The following is an 18,766-nucleotide window of genomic DNA, read 5'->3' as shown; positions in this document are numbered from 1 at the left end:
CGTCTGCAGAATCCGACACATCCGCCTTTCGCTCGCGAGAGTTTTTTGACATACGTCGGCATGACATCAGAGCAAGGCGGACCGCCCTCGGACACTTTTCTAACCGGAATGCATCTCGCGCTGATCACCGGTGATCGGTTCTGCGCAGATTTCGCTCATCTCAAAAACAAGCCTACTGTTAAGTCAAATATCCAAATGTCATTTCCTGTCTCTGATTACGTTCCCCTCCAGTGGGTGTAGTTCTCACGTGTCGCGCTCTGTCACAATGGCCTGTATCCACTTTTTTGTCCTTAAACGCTCGTTTTTTGGGTCAACAGCTTATAAAAACTTCTGGGTTTTTGGTTGTGGGTTTTGTTTAGCTTGTTTGCTGTACATTTTGTCACATATCCGCTTTTAGACATTGTTCTGTTTTTTGTTATAAGTCCGAAATGATAAGGAGGCGCTTCACGCAATGCAAAGTCAACGGAGATCGTTCGATTGTGTGTGTGTGTGTGTGTGTGTGTGTGTGCGCGCCCCCCCCCCCCCCGGTGGGCGTGGTCTTCAGATTATGACGCGTGTCGCTCTGTCTCTATGAGCTGTTGCTGATGTGACAGTAAAAGTGATTTGATTTGAAAACACCCATTAAGGTTTTTGCAGTGATTGGTGTCAATTGCTGGAGGAGTGATTGGTATTTATTAATACAATGATTTGTTCTTGATAGTTGCACTCTTAAATTCACTAAAACATTTTAATAAAACATTGTTTACATTTTGTGAATAGCTCAGCATTTCTGAATTACATCATTAATCTATTTGTGGGATGTGTTTGATACTTATATCACACTATACGTTGTTGTTGTTTTTCTAACAACAACTACCAAATACAACATACATCATCAAGAATTATCCCAGATAGCAATGAGTCGGCGGACCACCGGCGGTGATCCGGCGGTTGTAGAAGCGTCAGAATTGCGTAATCGCAAACACGTTTGACGGCGCACCGCCGGCGGCAGCCGCTTTTTAAAAGCGGCAGCCGGCTTCCTACCGCCTTCGTTCCGCCGCCGGCCCGCAGGCAAACCGCCGTTCCGCCGCCTTTATACCAGAAGGCGGCCCGGCGGAGGCAAACGCTTTTTTCGAGCGATCTGCCTCCGCTTATTGTGTAATAAATAATATATATTTATTTATTTATTATTCATATTTGTAACATGCAGTTTATGATGGATAATAATTGAACAAACCAGATAAATTCCCATTTGGCATTTTTATTCCACATTTCAAAGTACAGTAACTGTCAATGATACAAGATAATATAAATGAAATACAAATAACAGACAATAAATAAGCTTAAATAGGCCTATAAATAACAATTTTTACTAAAGAACCTGCATGTTTCCAATTAAATTTTGGTTTAAAAAAAAAAACAGCCTTACAAGCAAATTATAACACTACAATATTTGTTAATAACAAAGACGTCAGCTCTGGGATGAAAAGAATTACCATTAAACATTATATCAAATAATGAGGATATTTGGTACCAAAGAATGTGCAGGATACCAAATAAATCGAGGTATAACATCACATTTAACAAGCCATTTCTAACAATAGGATAAATGGTAATAATTTAGAGTAAAGCTCTGGAGAAGAATAGAACAGTAGTAGAACAGACCATTATAACAAGCCTGACTATGGGTTCTCTGGTTTTCCCCGACCTCCAGAATGAGGCAGCGCAAATTGGCTTATCTTCAGTGATTTCTTGTGCGCCTATATAAAGGACAAACAACCTCGCCATCCCATATCCATCCAAGGAGCTGCCTTCAAGGCAGGGTCACAGGGAATAAAAAAAAAAAAAGTAATTTCCACAGTGAACAGTGTGGATTGGGTGAGTGTAGCCTGAAACTTCTGGCTTCTTTAGGGGTCTTGATGTTACTGACTGCAGGATAAAGAAAGGGTTCCAGGTGTCAGTAGTCAGCAGTCAGCCTAGGTGTAAGAGGTCGGCTGTGGGTCCCTCTCAGCTGTGCGGCGTCTTTTTCCGCCTTCATGATCAGATGTTCCTTTCAGGTAACGCATAACGTTAACCTGGACCGCCTCATCAGTGGCATCCTGGGTTGCCGGGTTCTTCCGGATGGCTCCTGTAGAAAATACAGATCTGTCATTCCATTTGAATGACATAAGGCCACACACATCTACTTAAATATATAACAAATTTATATATTTCTATCTATATATCTATCTATCTATCTATCTATCTATCTATCTATCTATCTATCTATCTATCTATCTATATATCTATATATATTACTTTGAACAATGGTCTTCAGGAACATGTCTCTAAAACATGCTTTATCCCCTACACCAGTCCAGGTTGTATTAATGGAAAGGTGATTAGAGAAGATACTCTGAAGCATTCGCCACACGGTTGTTTTTAGGTCCCTCCCACATTTGATTGCCAAAAACCGAAGCTGAAAATACAAAAAAGTGTTACAAATTACATATCTCTGAAGCTTCTCATACATAAATATAAAAATGTGACAGGCTGTGGATTCAGACTGTAGAATATGCAGTGTACAATCTTAAATTTTACTTTTTAGATTACCCTACAGCATTATAAACAAAATCAGCACACTTACTGGAGCTCTTTATCCTGCCTCAAACTGTTGTCAAGCAACGCCAAATGGGTTGTCGAGGGGGAGTAACAGACCCCCTGGCAGGGAGAACTCTCCAAAAGACACATTGGCACTGAAATGTTGCCGCATAGTGTCCATTTTGTTGTCCATGCTACGCACAACATCGCCAAACTCTCCAAGACGTCGCAGCATTAGGGTCTGATCTGCACCTACAGGGGTTCACAGAATAAAAGAATAAAGCAGTAAGTCCTGGTCCCTCAACTACTAAACTATGACATTTACAACTAGGTCTACTACATGTACAGGTGGCCCCAGTGGGAATTAAACCAACAACCACAGGTGTTGTTTGCAAGTTGTACCTGATTGCCCAGTACGAGCAAACGTCATCAACATTGTTTCACTTCCTTCACCTGCTCTTGAAGTGAGCCGCTGCCATCCGAAGCTACAAAATGAAAGGCATTTGGTAATTTTGGACCTACATCACAGTCAAAGAAGTAAAATTTAAGAAAGAGTGCATGTTCTCACCTGCTCGTGCATTGCTTTCCCTCAGGGCTTGGTTCTCATTCTGGAAATCTACATAAAAAAAAAAATATATATATATATATAAATAAAACAACAACTAAAGGCACAATTTTCCATACTGTTTAAGTTTCCAACAGCTGCAATTTCCTGTTTGTCCATCTCAACTCCTTTCAATATTCTTCTCCTTATAGCCCAGTAACTAGACATTGTGACTAACAATTTATTTACCTTGAAAGCCGAAACGATTGTCCAACAGTAGGTCTCTTGGATGAAGATAACCGATTGTGCTCTGGTCAAGGTATCTGCAAGAAAATGTGAACAAAACCGCATTGTTAACGTTATACAGAATATACAGTAGCTATGCTGTGGGGGGAAAAACTGGTCAGCCAAATGTGGAACAGTAAAATGTATTCATTCAGTGTAGTGATTCAAGTAAACTGCATTGTCCTCAAACATAAAAAGTACAGCAGTTCAGAGAAATAACTCATAAATCACCTTAAATGCTAGAAGAACAGTAGCAACACAGCACATGTTAGCTAACACTCGCTAAAACTGACCTAGCAGCATGCTTGTTCGGACTAACAAAATAATTTAAATAACATATACATCATTCTGTTTTGTTAGAAAACACCAAAAGTTAAACTTAAGTCTTTCTAGATGTAAAGCTTTGGCTAATTTACCTACAGTAGCTAGATACATTTGAACATGTAGAACATGCTTGAACTCAGTGTGTAAAAAAGGCGAAACAGCACGTGTTAGCTAACACAGTTATATCAGCGTGCGTGTCGGCACAAACAAATTAAAACAACCTACCGGTATATACATCAAAAATGAACATAATATTGTGTTACACAAAAAGGAAACATGTACTTACTTAAACGCTCGTAGTCGAGGATATTTTCTGATCTCCTCTCTTCAAATACTAAAACCGTGTGATGAGTTGCCGGCCGCTGTTGGTAAATCTGTTTCATATGTTTTTCCGGTTTGTTTTCCGTCTTTTTTAGGTATACTGCCCCTCTCGGCCGGTGGAGGTACTTCTCTGTTTGGTTTGGTTTTATTTTTATTTAAATTAGTACATTTATAGACAAGTACAATACAAAAAGTACAATGAGAGAAAAATAAAAATAATAAAGCATTGTGGTACAGTTCCGAATATGTAGAACAAAGAATAACAACAAATGTAACAATGTAGCCTATATAAAATAAATAATAAAAATAAGAATTCTGAGATAGAAAATACTTTATAATATTAAGGCAGTCACATGAAATTGAAAAGCTTTCAGGTTTCTGTTTTTGTAAGCTTTTTGTTTTGCGACCTCATGTTTGAAAGGGTTTCAAAGTATATTGTAAAAATCAGCTTTATAAAAGGTAATATTAGAGGGCTTCTTTTGAGTTATTCTTGTCTTATGAATGTAGAATTTTTCCTAAATAATTAATAATATATTTTTGTTTTTCAGAAAAATATGGGTTTTGAAAACAAAGTAAAATGTCATGAAGTTCTAAGTTCTAATTTTTTGTCATGTCTATTTTAAAGTCAGTCCAAAAAGAAATAGAAAAAGGGCAATACAAAAATAAAAGTGTTCAATATCCTAAAATGAACTTTCAAACTTTCTTAACCCTCCTATTATGCTAAAAAAAAGAAAAAAAAAGTATTACATCCATTATGGGTCAAATTGACCAACACTGTTTAAACACACTCAACATGCAAATAATCAAGTGAAAATTTAAATGTAATTTCCTAAACCTAACCTTATCATGGAATCAAGAGTCAAGAATCTGTTATAAACCCTAATGGCTTTGGAGCAAAAAAAAACTAATATTTGATATAATTCACATATAGGCTAGGCTATTATGATTTTATAATCGCTTCAAATGTGAGAACTAGTTAAAATGCTGTCAGTTCCACTCTATTTCCCAACAAGCCAAACATAGCCAAGTGGCTGGTCGAATATGAGAGTAGAAATCCTTGTATATCAAAGCGGCTTGCCGCCAGCCGGCCGCGGTCCATAAGGCGGAGGCAACCGCCAGAGAAAATGAAGCCGGCGGCCCGCCGGCTAGTCGGCCGCGGCATCTCGCAAGAAATGGGAGTGACGTATTCGGCGGCAAACGTTTCGTCACCGCCAGCGGGACGCACCTATAGCCGACAGCTTAGGGCCGGCGGCAAAAAGAAGCCGTGCCGATATTTTTTGCTATCTGGGATATTATTGTTTTTTTTATCACTGCAGTGTAAAACTGAACTTGAAATGTTTGTATGATACAGCAATTTATTTATTTTGTATATAAAAAGTAGGCTAGCCTATCTACTATAGTAAGATTTAATTTAATCATTTAAATTATTAAATCAATCTAAATCACAATTATGATTAGGCTATTATTTTTTAGATCACTCATTATTATTAGCCTTGCTTCCACTGACTAAAAGCGACAGGTACCGCTTACTTCTGGTTGTAAAACGGCAGCCGACGTCCGGTTTTTGTGGCAGGTACTGTCGGCTGCCTGCCATCGGCAGCAACTTCCTGCTGCCAGCTGCCAATTTTTCGCCGAACCCCTTCTTGAAAAATAAGTCGTGATCACGAGAAAACAAGATAGAAAAAAATATATTATCCATGGTCGTTTAGGGCTTCCGTATATTTCTCACATGGAAATCCGTAACAATAATTGCAGATTGTGCATGCCACCTCAGTGATAAAACCTTGTGCATTAGGATTGTGATTTATTTTTTTGTGATCTGGAACACGCTGCTCGCGTTGTCCATAACAGGATTGTATACTGTAAATAAAATATCATATGTTTGGTATGATAAGAATAAATGCTGCTGTAAATAACGGCCCAATTCAAATGTTTACGTGCTTTTCTTCCTTTTATTTTTTGAGCCTGATGAAATATATTGCTCTTGAAAATGCTTGCCAGCATTTAAAGAAATACAAAGTCTAGTCTATATTTAAAGTCTAGAAATGCATCCAAATGACAGCGAAGCGCAACCGTACGGTGCTCTGCAGTGGTCAAAAAGGATATAAACAGTGAATTTTGAAGTGATATATTCTTGAAAACTCAGATGTGGATTCGGACAGCAATTCGGACACCTTGGTGTTTGTCAAAACCAGTAGGTAATTCGGCCAGGGATTTTTACGCGGGTGGTGGGAGACGGACGGCAATAAAACCACTGACTAGTCCCTGTAAATGATTACAATACCTTCCGACCGCACGCAAAACAATTACCGGGGCTTCAGCCAACTCCTTCACCAGCTGGAAAATCAAACTTTTCCCGAGACACAACATCATGGCCACCACCAACAAAACTCAGCAAAGATTGTTCTTGCTCTGGCTTTAATTTCTGGATATTGGAATGAATGGCTTCGCTCGCATCTTTTCTCCGCCGCCATTACTGAACTACAACTCAAACTAGCGCACGACATCAACGTCAACGTTCTCAGCCACTCCCTCTGTTCACTGATTGGACCGGTAAAAATGCGTTCGGAGAAAACCAAGCGGCAACCTCCCGCAGTTTCTCTTGAAGCCAACACGGAAGTGACATATACTGCAATTCATCGACCGGCCGCTAGGGACAGGCTCCAGAAGGGAGCAGAATCACATTAAGCCCCATGGTAAAATGCCCAACTTTACAGCAGATTAAAACATGTTTACAGCCTGGTACAAATTGTGTTTTTGGTCTATACAGCTAATTTTGCCCTTCATGACAACTGTGAGGCCGGTGATTTTTTTTTTATAACTCATTCGTTTACATTATATAAAGCATTAAAGTTCTGCATAATTAAGGACATGGCCACTTTCAGTGACAGGTGGATAGCGATTTATCTGCTGTCTGTTAGTCATCGCATCGCTTCAGCTCTGCCCACATCCCGCCTTTTTGCCCATTTTCTGTTATCCGGGAGTGACGTGCGATGACGCGCTGCCAAGATGGCAACGGCCAACTCATCCCTACTTAGCGCTTCAAAACTGCTCATCAGAATCCTATGGGTGACGTCACGGACACTATGTCCATATTTTTTTACAGTTTTTTTACAGAAAACGCAAGACTATACAGCAGTCCCAGGAAATGAAGGAAAATGAAAATTGAGCGGAAGTACGTAGGAGGGCGGAGCCAGGCTAATTATTTCATTGCTCTGAATAAACAATTTAATGCAGTCCATTAATATTTAGCTTATTGTGCCCTCAGAAGACAAGCCAAAAGCCTTTTCCTTCAAAATGAAATTATTCTTTTAAATTCAAATATAATTTGAATATTAGTAATATTTTAAAAAAAAAATTTGAATTTAGTTTTTCAGCCATTTTGACAGCCCTGGAGTGTTTTGCGGTTTTATAGTGTTCCTAGTCTTTTCAGTTGTGTTAATAAATTCAATACTGCTGTGCATTTATATCCTTTTCTCATCTTTATTGCAACCTAGTGTGACAGTTTGTTTGGAAAATACAAATAAAACAGTATTGTTTTCTAAAGTAACAAAATGCATTTTGACACAAAAGAAAAGAATATAGAATAAAATGTACATAGCTTCTAAGAAAACTAATGGATACAGTAGGATATAGTGCAACTTAATTACTCACCATCATCACTGTGGTTTATGTCCTAGTTTGGCAGTATAAAAAAAATTGTCATTTAATTTGATATACATCAGTATGCATTAATACTGATAAGACACATGTTGGTGTGTCTAAAAAGAAAAGGCTGAAAAAAAAAGAAACAACAATTCACCTGAACAAACCATCCTGTTTTTGCTGCAACATGAATCTCATCCAAAGATGAAACGCCTCAGAGAGTGACCATTTTGACTTTCTGGGGCCAGGGGGCATCCTTATACAATAAGGACAATTTATATGGAAATAGATTTATTGTGAAGACAAGATGGGAAGCCCCTTATGTGATGACTCTTAGAGGTGCTGTTGTTGTAGATTTCACAGTGACTGAAGGAGGAGGGATCATGTTGGAAATGAAACAAAGAGACTCTTTCATGGCATAATTTGCCACGCATTATGATCATTTAAAGAAGGGGGAGCTGGTCATGAGAAACCCTCAAAATATCTCACATGATGTCCTTTAGTCATGCTCTTATGAACCATGTGATCTTGTTTTAGAGGAGGCTATATACACAAAGCTACTATTGTCATTTATGTTTATTCCTACATTTCTGGTATTGTCATGTTTGGTTTTAAATTGGTAAAGGGTAGCCGTACAGAAGAAAAAATATGCAAATTACCCATCAAGAAATCTTCAAGTTTAACTGTTATCTGAAACATGAAAGACTATTTACTTAATACCAGACATGACCAGAATGCAGCAAGTAAATATAAAATCCAGCCAACTAAAAAATGGACAAGACTTGTACTGAATAGAACTGAATCACCCACTACAAATATTAGTCCTGTGAACATGCGGAAATCTGGATGGAAATATGAGTGTATGTAGCAAGATTTTACTCAATATAAAGCTAACAATACCCACACAACCACCAACAACAACAATAATAATAATGGGTAATTGACACATAATGTGTGTGTACACAGAGTTTCCTTTTGTCAATTTGTTCAGATTTATACAAATGTATATTTCTATTTTATATGTAGATTGAGTTTTTTCCTTACATATTTAATTCCTTTTGTGCCCTCACTAATTAATTTCAAATGGCCCTGATATGACATGAAATGTTTAAAAATATATTTTTTTTAAAGTAGTCCCTAAATATGGCATAAAAATCTACATTCTTAGATTAAAGATGGCATTTCGAAAATGTAATGGCGTCACAATTCAAGTTTTGTTCTTAAGACTTATGTGAGTAGAATCACGCTATATTACATTATAATAATCAGTGACCCTTGCCTTACCTTTAGTGCACACTCTCAGAAAAAAAAGTGCAATAGTACATGAATAGTGGTTCAACCTTAATGTTATGAAGCGACAAGAATAATTTTTTGTGTGCAAAAACAAACAAAAATAGCGACTTTATTCAACAATTTCTTCTCTTCCATTACGTAAGCACCACAATGCATTCATGTGATAATGCTCGGCCAATAGTGAGCCGCCATTCTGTCGTAAAATCCGGAAGCGCTATAGTTTGTGAATAGCCCAACAAAGTGAAGAGCGTAAGAGAGTGACAGGGAAGAGAAGAGTTTGTTGAATAAAGTTATTTTTGTTTGTTTTTGTCTGTCAACACTGCACTGGCTCCCTATTAAACATCGCATACATTTTAAAATCGTGCTTTTTACTTACAAAGCACTAAATGGTTTGGCTCCCCAGTACTTGAGCGAGCTCTTAACACATTATACTCCATCACGTCTATTGCGTTCTCAAAATTATGTAATTTGTGCAATTGTATATCGACATGAAATATCAATTCAAAATCACCTACGTGCATTATAGCTGCATATTTATACTCGAAAATGCTTTGACAGCTACCACAGCAGATGACGCCCAAGGGAACATCTGCTAATTCCACCAATTGGTTGAAACGTATAATTTGTATTAATTAAAATTACTTTTAACATTTAAAAACAGACATGTTAAAATTACATAGCTTGATTGTATTGGTAAAACTGACTCAGTAATGCACAACACAACATTGGAATTTGAACATAAAAAAGTAATTTTAATTAATACAAATTATACGTTTCAACCACTTGGTGGAATTGGCAGACGTTCCCTTAGGCTTCAAGCGCAGTTGTTGCATGTCAAAGCATAAATATGCTATTGAGTATAAATATGCAGCTATAATGCACGTAGGCGATTTTGAATTGATATTTCATGTCGATATACAATTGCACACTTAAAACTGAACGTAGTGTTTGTATATTTGTAAGACTGCCGAATCTATAGAACAATGGCAAGGAAAACCAACTTTACCACACTCCGAGAGCCCCCTAGGGGTCGGGAGCATTTCCGTTGTGTTGTGGCTTGATTCCTTTGTGTTGTGGCTTTTTCCTTATGTTGTGGCTTGATTTCGTTGTGTTGTGCACTTATGTAGCCTATGCTTTTTAAATTTCATTGTGTTGTGCACTACTGGGCCACCGTAGATAATACCTAGAATATCAAAATCAACTGCAGGCGGTCGATCCTTTTCCTATTTAGCACCTAAACTCTGGAACAGTCTTCCTAGCATTGTTCGGGAAGCAGACACACTCTGTCAGTTTAAATCTAGACTAAAAACACATCTCTTTACTATGGCATACACATACAACTTTTTTTATTTACATTATTCAAATCAATGAAATGATTGTTAGGCTGCATTAACTAGGTCAGCCGGAACCGGGAACACTTCCCATAACACCTGATGTACTCGTTACATCATACAAAGAATGGCATCTACGCTAATGTTAGTCTCTCTGTTTATCCTGAGGTTTACTGCAGTCAGCCAGATCCGGGCCGTATCCAGATCAAATGGTGGACCTGCGCCCAGACATGACCAACGCATCCCTGAAGTGTCTGCAGAGACGTGTCAATTAGTCTCCCCCCCTGAAATTGCTTCACCGACACGGCCTCCTCAATAAACCCGTCTCCAGCGTGATGACTCCGATCTTTTGAATATTCCTATTTAATAATAGTTTAATCAACATGTCATCCTCAATAAACCCATCTCCAGCATGATGACTCAGATCGTTCGAATATTCCGATCTAATATGACTTCTGACCTGTAAGGTTGCCAGAATAATAATCATACGCTGTTTGTTAATTGACCAGAGAAGAACTGGCACCCAGACTGAGCTTGGCTTCTCCCAAGGTTTATTTTATTCCATTAAGCCACCTGATGTTGGTTCCTTGCCATTGTCGCCTTTGGCTTGGCTTGCTCAGTTGGGACACTAAATTTTCAACTAAATATCCAAATAAATTTAATTACTAAACTAAATTAACTACATCAACTAAATTACTGATCTGCCCACATTGTCACTGTATGATAATTGAAATGAGCTAGATGACATTACCGTTTTCTCCAGAACGGCTGTACAGCCAAATCAAATTCTGTTGCATTATTTTCCTGTTTAACACTGTGAAGCTGCTTTGAAACAATCTGCATTGTAAAAAGCGCTATATAAACAAAGTTGACTTGACTGGTTTTTGAGCACAAAAAAGTATTCTCGTCGCTTCATAACATGAAGGTTGAACTACTGTATGCACATGGACTATTTTAATGATGTCTTTACTACCTTTCTGTGCCTTGAAAGTTGCAATTCCGTTGCAGTTTATGGAGGGATCAGAGAGCTCTTGGATTTCATCAAAAATATCTTAATTTGTGTTCCGAAGATGAACAAAGGTCTTATTGGTCTGGAACAACATGAGGGTGAGTAATTAATGACATACACTGTAAAAAAAAATTTGGGGGGAAAATTTTGCAAATTGATCATTACATATTGGCGCAATAAATGACTTCCAAATTCCAAAATCGCCATGCAAAAAGATGCATTGTACTAATCATAGCTTAAGGTCTTCACTCAAAATTAAAATTGTATATTCACCGAACATATTTAATTGTGCTCAGTCAATCTATGAAGTCGAAGTGAAAAATCCATGTTGGCTGAACAAGTCCTACGTCCGAAAAACGGTATACGCATGCGCAAAATGCACTTGAAGAAAACCGTTCGTGTGGAGATTTCAAATGCGGAGCGCGGGAGCGGCAGCGCAAGCGGAGCCGAACCAGCAGGTGCTGAAGACCGAGACAGACATTCCCAAGAGAATAGAGATATTCATCTCACAAAGACGTTGGTGAGTATTTAGCACTGAAATTATTCTCCAGAGTTTTGCTTTATGACCGGGTATGAAGTTTAAAAGACATTTTGTAGAATCACAAGTTCATGCATTCATTGTTTTCATGAGTGTGTTCTCGTTTACCACATAATTATCTAATGGTAGCCAATAGTTTTATTTTCCTCATGTCTTATATGTCTAAAACAATAGGTAATAAGGAAATTAAGTCATTTGTGTGATATGTGCGGCATGCGACTGTTGAACACGGTGCGTTTGGCGTCGGCCTCTTTCAGGGCTTAAGTTATTGCCTTTTAATATCAAACATGTCAAGCTCGTGATTTTCTTATGTCCATTCATTCGTCTCATCCTCATTATATAATGAAAAAACTTCTGTTCTGTCTCTTGCCAGATGAGATGCAGGGGAGCTTTGTCATTAATATAGCCTGCAGTGCCGTGTTTTCTTCACCACATTAAGACATCCTGTTATGCAGAAGACTTCTTGAATGTATTCAGAGTTTTTCCTTATTGAAAATAAGGTATTTTCACCCAAATATCTTGTGTTGGAATTTACTTGTTAATAAAGTAATGTGATACAATGTCAACCCTGTTGTCTGTTTCTGTATTTTGCTTAATATATTTATGTTTTTAGTCATATTTTCTTTTGGGACAGTGAGAAATAAACGATTGTTACTACAATTTAAAATATTTAATTGGACCAACCACACAGTTTCACTGTAAAACATTTCTCCAATTCAAAATTTTCTAGTGACTGATCACATCTACATTTTTTAGTTGGCCAAATTGAAAAATTTAGATGTGATCGGTCACTAGAAAATTTTAAATTGGAGAGGCCTGACATTTTTTACAGTGTTGGTAAATTACATTTTTCCATTGGCTCAACATTATTTCTAATTGAGCCCATGTTAACAGACTGTTGCCACAATGGATAAAATTAAATTCACAGAAATTCAATTTGGCCAATTGAAAATTTTAGATGTGACCAGTTACTAGAAAATTTTGAGTTGGGAAGATTATACATTTTTTACAGTGTAATTTTAATTTCTGGGTGAACTAACCTTTTAAGAGTAGATAAGATACAAAGTTGTCTTTTTAAGGGTACTGCCAAAGTGACAAGCTGTTAGTGGTGTAACAGTACACAAAACGGACAGTTCGGTTTTGAAGTCACGGTTCGGTGAGAGTTCAGTACAGCAGTTTTACAAAATAGATTTTTATTTATTTTTATTAAACAGTGGTTTACTGAAAAAAATTGTGTCTGTCCTTAAATTAATTAAATTATAACTAAAAGTTTCTTAAAGATAATGCTGTAAACTATATAGGTAGCCCTTACTTACACATTGCTATTAAAGATTAACAACAGAGCCCAAACTGTTAGCCTAAATTCAGTAGCTATTTATTTTTAGCTCAAGCTTCACATAAGGCAGTTTTTGCATTAACTTCCAAATCTAATAAAAAAATTTTTTCTCCAATTCGTTGTTGAAATATAATAAAAATATACAGTGGCTGTCATTTTCATGACAGATTTATTTAAACATACATTAAATAAACAAGACATCACTAACAGGTTAAGTGGACTATAATGAATATATAGGCTAATTTAGTGCATATATTTAGCGAAAGAGTTAATTTCTCTAGTGAAGTAACAGCTGTGGACACTGAATGACTGCCTGAGGTAACGTTAAATGTGATGCTACGTGACATTGTTTACAAGCTGTTTTATTGTCTTTCCACCGTCGAAACACCGATTGAGCGATTACATGATATATGATACATTTCAGTAAGTTGTAATGTATCCTCAACATACCTTAAGAGATGATATTTTATGTTTATTCTTTAGGAAGAGATGATCGCGTTCACTCACGCGCTGCCACTTGAAGTTGAACTGATGCGTCTGTATACAGCACCTATACAGTCATGTCACATTAAAGAGCGTCAAAACGCCATTTATGATAAAATGGACTGAATACTCAATATGTTCGCGTGGAAGTCGGATTGAAGTGTGTTCCGTGCTTACAACAAGTCGACTGTTAACTGTTAAACACTGCACTCGGAAACCGAACCGAACCGTACACGCGTGCACCGAACCGAAAGCCCTGTACCGAAACGGTTCGATACGAATACGTGTACCGTTACACCCCTACAAGCTGTTTTATCTCTAAAAAGGGCAATCTTTGCAGATTTTTTGTCTGACGATAAAGAATAATCACAGAGAAAAGCTCTGTCCTTGCGATGACAGAGCTGCTTGTGGTCTCGGCCAACCCAGTACTTCATTACAACTTCTCCATTCAGCTTTGTCAACCATAACTCCATCCAGGACGACCTGGAACCTTGGAGTTGTGATTGACGATCAGTTAAACTTCACAGACCACATGTCTAGAACTGCCCGGTCTTGTAGATTTGCCTTATACAACATTAGGAGGATCAGGCCCTTCCTATCAGAGAATGCTACACAACTCCTTGTCCAAGCTCTTGTTCTATCCAGACTGGACTATTGTAATGCTCTCTTGAAAGACCTTCCAGCATGCACTGTCAAACCTCTGCAACTGATCCAGAATACAGCAGTGAGAGTGGTCTTTAACGAAACGAAGAGAGTCACACCTCTCCTCATAAAATTGGTTGCCAATTGCCGCTTGCATCAAATTAAAATGATTTGCCTACAGAACAACCCCTGGCTCTGCACCCCTATACCTAAATTCATTACTTCAGATTTCTAAGTGAACGGTGCCTTGTGGTGCCATCTCAAAGAGGCACAAAATCCCTTTCACAGACCTTTAACTGGACAGTTCCCTGGTGGTGCAATGACCTGCCTAACTCAACCCGAGCTGCTGAGTCTCTAGCCATTTTCAAGAAACGGCTGAAGACGCATCTTTTTCAGCACTTCACCCATTAATACTAACACTTAGCCTACTATTCTATTTAAAAAAAAACCTTGCTAAATGGGACTAGTCACAGCACTTGCATATTGGTGCCCTATTGTTGGTTTGATTGCTTCTATTGCTCTCCACATTTGTCCCTTTGGATAAAAGCATCTGCTAAATGATTAAATGTAAATGTAGAAATATAGAAAGTACCCCTCTATTTTCCTAAATGGCAGACAAGGACATGTCCAAATGCATAGGTTTTTGATCACTATATAGTTTTTATATTTCTGATGTCGTGTCTCCATGATGCTAATAATTTCAATGTACTAATGGTGCAGGCTATCATTATAATAAAAGGTGACAAGCTTTTAGACGTGTTTTACTTTCCAAACTACAAATACCTTCAGGAGAAAGATTGTGCTCCACTGACTTGATGTGATTTTAAAGCCCTTTTAAGAGTTTATCAGCCTAAGGAAAATAATTAAGGTAACACTTTCATTGGTTAATATTAGTAAACTACTGTAGCTCATTTTAACAACTCATACTTTATTGCTTATTGATCCCACAATCAACTGCAAATGGTGTAAACAGTTTTCTGTCTTTATTGTCTTAAGCTTTGCATTGCAACAAATTTAAGAAAAAAATGATTGCATAATAGATGGAAAATTAAAACAAAGATATACATAAATATAAAAAAAAATAACTACAAAAACAGGAAGTGAACAGAGACAGCAGGAATTATAATATGATTAAGTGATTAGTAAAATGTTTGAGGCCTTGGGTCGTGTTGAAGTTTAATCCATACAACCTATGTAAAGGCTCAAAGAAAGCTAAAGATCTAAAGTAAATCTTACATTTCCATGTCTAGGCAACATATAATCACAGTCTAAATTTGCAAGCATGTACAGTATTGAAAAACACTGACAAATACACTATACATAAAGACACATAATAAATTGTGAAACCACATAACATGGCTTATGTTACATATAACACATAACATGACCCCAACCTATAATCTTCTGCATTAGGGTTAATGGAATTTGTGGCATGAAAAAGGCTGCAGGGCAATTCCATATTTTATTATATATATATATACCAAAAACAAACCCACCATTGTTCTTACAATCAATTACTTGGACAATCTTTAAATGCACAGGGAACTACAGAGAAGTCACATAAAAATTTGTTCTAATATTTCTGTGAAGCATGAATATATGAAGGTTGGTCAAAACTGTGAGCAGAGTTGTTCAGATAGTGTGCCCCCCCACCATTAACATAATATTTAATATTCTAGATTCCAATGTTAAATAAAACTTAAAGCAGTTCCTAACACTTCATGTAAAATGATGCCCGTCAGGAGTGAATAAAAACTGGGACTTAAAGATACATACCTTGCTACCTTTTTCTAGCACAAACCTAGATTTACGTTTAATTCTGTAGCACCACATTCACTTGTTATGAGTATCCCTCAAGCTGACTCAGAGGTAGGTTTCATAGCTAAATGTTAAATACAATTCGTAGGCCACAGATACCTGTATGCAGATCAGTGCCTAAGTTGAAGTGTATTTGTTGGAGGCACGGCTGTTGCTTTGTTCAGATCCTCGCTCTGTCACCTTCAGCTTCATGCAGGACTGCTTGTCATCCATGGCTAACATTTCAGGAGGCAGGCACCAGCAACACAGACATGACTGGAAGGGAACAGAGGAAGAAAATTATTATTTATCATATGAACTAGTGCAGGATGCCTATAGCTCACACTCGCAAGAAAATAACTGAATAATACCTTAAAATATACAGGTGAACAAACAAAATATTGAAATCTTTAAAAAACTGTTTACACAGAACAAACACATCCCTGAATTTAAAAATAGAATATAATGAATCCACAATCTCAAAACATGTTTTTTAAAAATGAAATGATTTATAACGTTATGGCATCTTAAAAATGATATGGCATCATAAAAACTTTATTTGAAAAGTAGTAAAACACCCATCTAATGCACATTATACAGAAAAACAAACAAAAAGCAGAGCATCATTTTCTGTCAGTCTGTTCTTACTCTGAAGCAGCTCTTGAAGCGTTTGCTAACCATGTACAAAGCGATTGGGTTTATGCATGAGTTCACTGATGCCATGTTGATCCCGATATGATCAAGAACCAGGAAGAAACTACAGGTAAACAAACACAAACAAACAGTTTCATTATTATTAAGACTATGATTTACAACAGAGAGTGAGTGAGAGAGAGATTTTATTTTTAGATTACATGGCAGAACTGTTGTCCTACCAAAGCCAAATGTAACTGTTTAGAAAAACATTGCAGAACAGAACAACAGAAGCCTCTGATGATAGTTGATGTGATCTTACCTCAAAAGCTCACAGCGGTTAGGGTCTCTTTCATCATAAATGGTACGCTTAAGAATACGGCTGAGGTGCAGTGGAAGCCAGCACAGTGCAAAGAGTAGCACCAGACAGAACACGGTTTTAGCCACCTCACGCCTCTGTAGGGCACAATCATGTCTTTTGCCTATTTATTTTGATTTAGTGACAATCACAGACATAATGACAAGTAAACTATTCCCAGAATATCAAACTTTGGGACAATTTATTAAAGGAATAAGCTTTTTACATCCTATAGGAAGTATAAAATATTGTCTTTACTTTATATAGGAAGTGTATGGTCTCTCTCAAAAGAATATACAGTGCACTTTCAACAGTCATAGAGGACAGAGTGCTCTGACCTGTTTTAGGTGATCATTAAGTGCAATTTGGACTCCATTCTTCTTCCGAAGCATTTCACAGGTCATAAGAGTGTAGAAGATGGCAGTACACGTCAGTGGCATGCAGAAGTAGAAACTGAAAAGCCACCAATCTTTGGCTGATTTATAAAACTGTAATTTAACAAATATACCAAATTACCACTGACAAGTCATTGTTATCAGTATTCAGGGTTGTCCAATTATTATGTCATGTCCAAAATTTACAACTTTACAGTACATATGCAAACTGACCTGCATGAACTTGTTTTTCTGCATAGGGTGGAGCATGCAAATCCTAAGCAGCTCTCCTTTGTAGTCCATTGTGATCATATCAAAGGCAATGGCCTCTGGTACTGCAAGTAAAATGGACAGCATCCATATCAGAATTATTTCAATAGCTGTCCATTTGGGGACGCCGATGCCTTTGATGCGGTTCCACGATGCCACTGCTCGAAACCTTGGGATAATGGTCAGTGCCAGAAGCAAAATTAATTGGTGCTACTAGGTATTATCTAAGAGCAAACAAATACAACAAAATACAGATACCTGTCTATGCTCAGTGCACACAAACTCAGCACTGTGATGCCAACTGATGCCTTTTGTATAAAAGGAACCAGTTTGCAAAGTCCAACACCAAATGGCCAATCTTCCGCCAGAAGCTGAAAGACAGTTACTTTTGTGTCAAAAAGTGGCAACAGAAAATTACACAGTGGAGAAAAAAAATCCTGAAAAAAAAGACATCCTGAAGATTTGTTAAGAGTTTTGATGAGTTGGACCATGTTCTCAGACTGCTACACACTTTATGAATGGCTTAAAAGCCGGCCAACAATCCATAAAAGAAAATATTGTGGACTTATTTTGGTAACACTTTACTTAAAGCCTTTATACATAATGCATTATAAAAGCTAGTAAGAACTGTGCATGTAAATGGCCTCAAGAGGCACACTAGCAATCAACGGAGACTGTGTTCTTTAGCGTCCCACAATGACTATTTGAGTAGGACCGGTTAGAAAATTATTTTAATGCATTAATTATGCCTTGTAATGCATCGTTAAATGTATTGTATGGTCTCATGAATAATTGTAACCACAGTTATAATACATTAAAATACTTATCTATTCATTGAACACACCTTTAGAAAGTATAATGCATTAAAACACATGGCAGACAAACTATTTCAGATGTAGGCCTAACAAAGAATGTGCAAATATAATGAATTTTAACTTTGGTTACAATTATTTATGAAAAGATATAATGTATTATAACATGGATACCTTTATAATGCATTAAACATAAAGGCTTGTATGTTACA

At 37.3% G+C, this 18,766-nt stretch overlaps 1 protein-coding gene and 1 long non-coding RNA gene across 3 annotated transcripts in view; both read right to left on the bottom strand.

Annotated features, from left to right (window-relative positions):
- Window positions 1-1,224: 1,224 nt before the first annotated feature.
- LOC307123779 lies at window positions 1,225-4,117 on the bottom strand. Of its 2 annotated transcripts, XR_013816208.1 has the most exons (7): window positions 3,999-4,117; window positions 3,353-3,426; window positions 3,128-3,175; window positions 2,962-3,044; window positions 2,606-2,811; window positions 2,278-2,437; window positions 1,225-2,107 (listed from the first exon to the last, which is right to left on the bottom strand). It is a non-coding gene; the product is annotated as an uncharacterized lncRNA (long non-coding RNA). The 2 variants fall into 2 exon arrangements; XR_013816209.1 differs by lacking the exon at window positions 2,278-2,437.
- Window positions 4,118-15,272: 11,155 nt separating this feature from the next.
- ednrba (endothelin receptor Ba) overlaps window positions 15,273-18,766 on the bottom strand; it is a gene marked incomplete at its 5' end in the record, with an annotated part of 55,818 nt that continues 52,324 nt past the window's right edge. Inside the window, 6 exons of the mRNA XM_079813178.1 lie at window positions 15,273-16,383; window positions 16,756-16,864; window positions 17,063-17,196; window positions 17,437-17,586; window positions 17,707-17,911; window positions 18,001-18,113. Coding sequence (XP_079669304.1) covers window positions 16,246-16,383; window positions 16,756-16,864; window positions 17,063-17,196; window positions 17,437-17,586; window positions 17,707-17,911; window positions 18,001-18,113 — 849 coding nt within the window. The 3' untranslated portion in view covers window positions 15,273-16,245. The remainder of the gene's footprint in view (window positions 16,384-16,755; window positions 16,865-17,062; window positions 17,197-17,436; window positions 17,587-17,706; window positions 17,912-18,000; window positions 18,114-18,766) is intronic.

Source organism: Gobio gobio, assembly GCF_949357685.1.
Source record: "Gobio gobio genome assembly, chromosome: 3".
NCBI lineage: Eukaryota > Metazoa > Chordata > Actinopteri > Cypriniformes > Gobionidae > Gobio > Gobio gobio.
The sequence above is the reverse complement of the archived record's forward strand: the minus strand, read 5'-3'. Positions and strand labels throughout refer to the sequence as shown.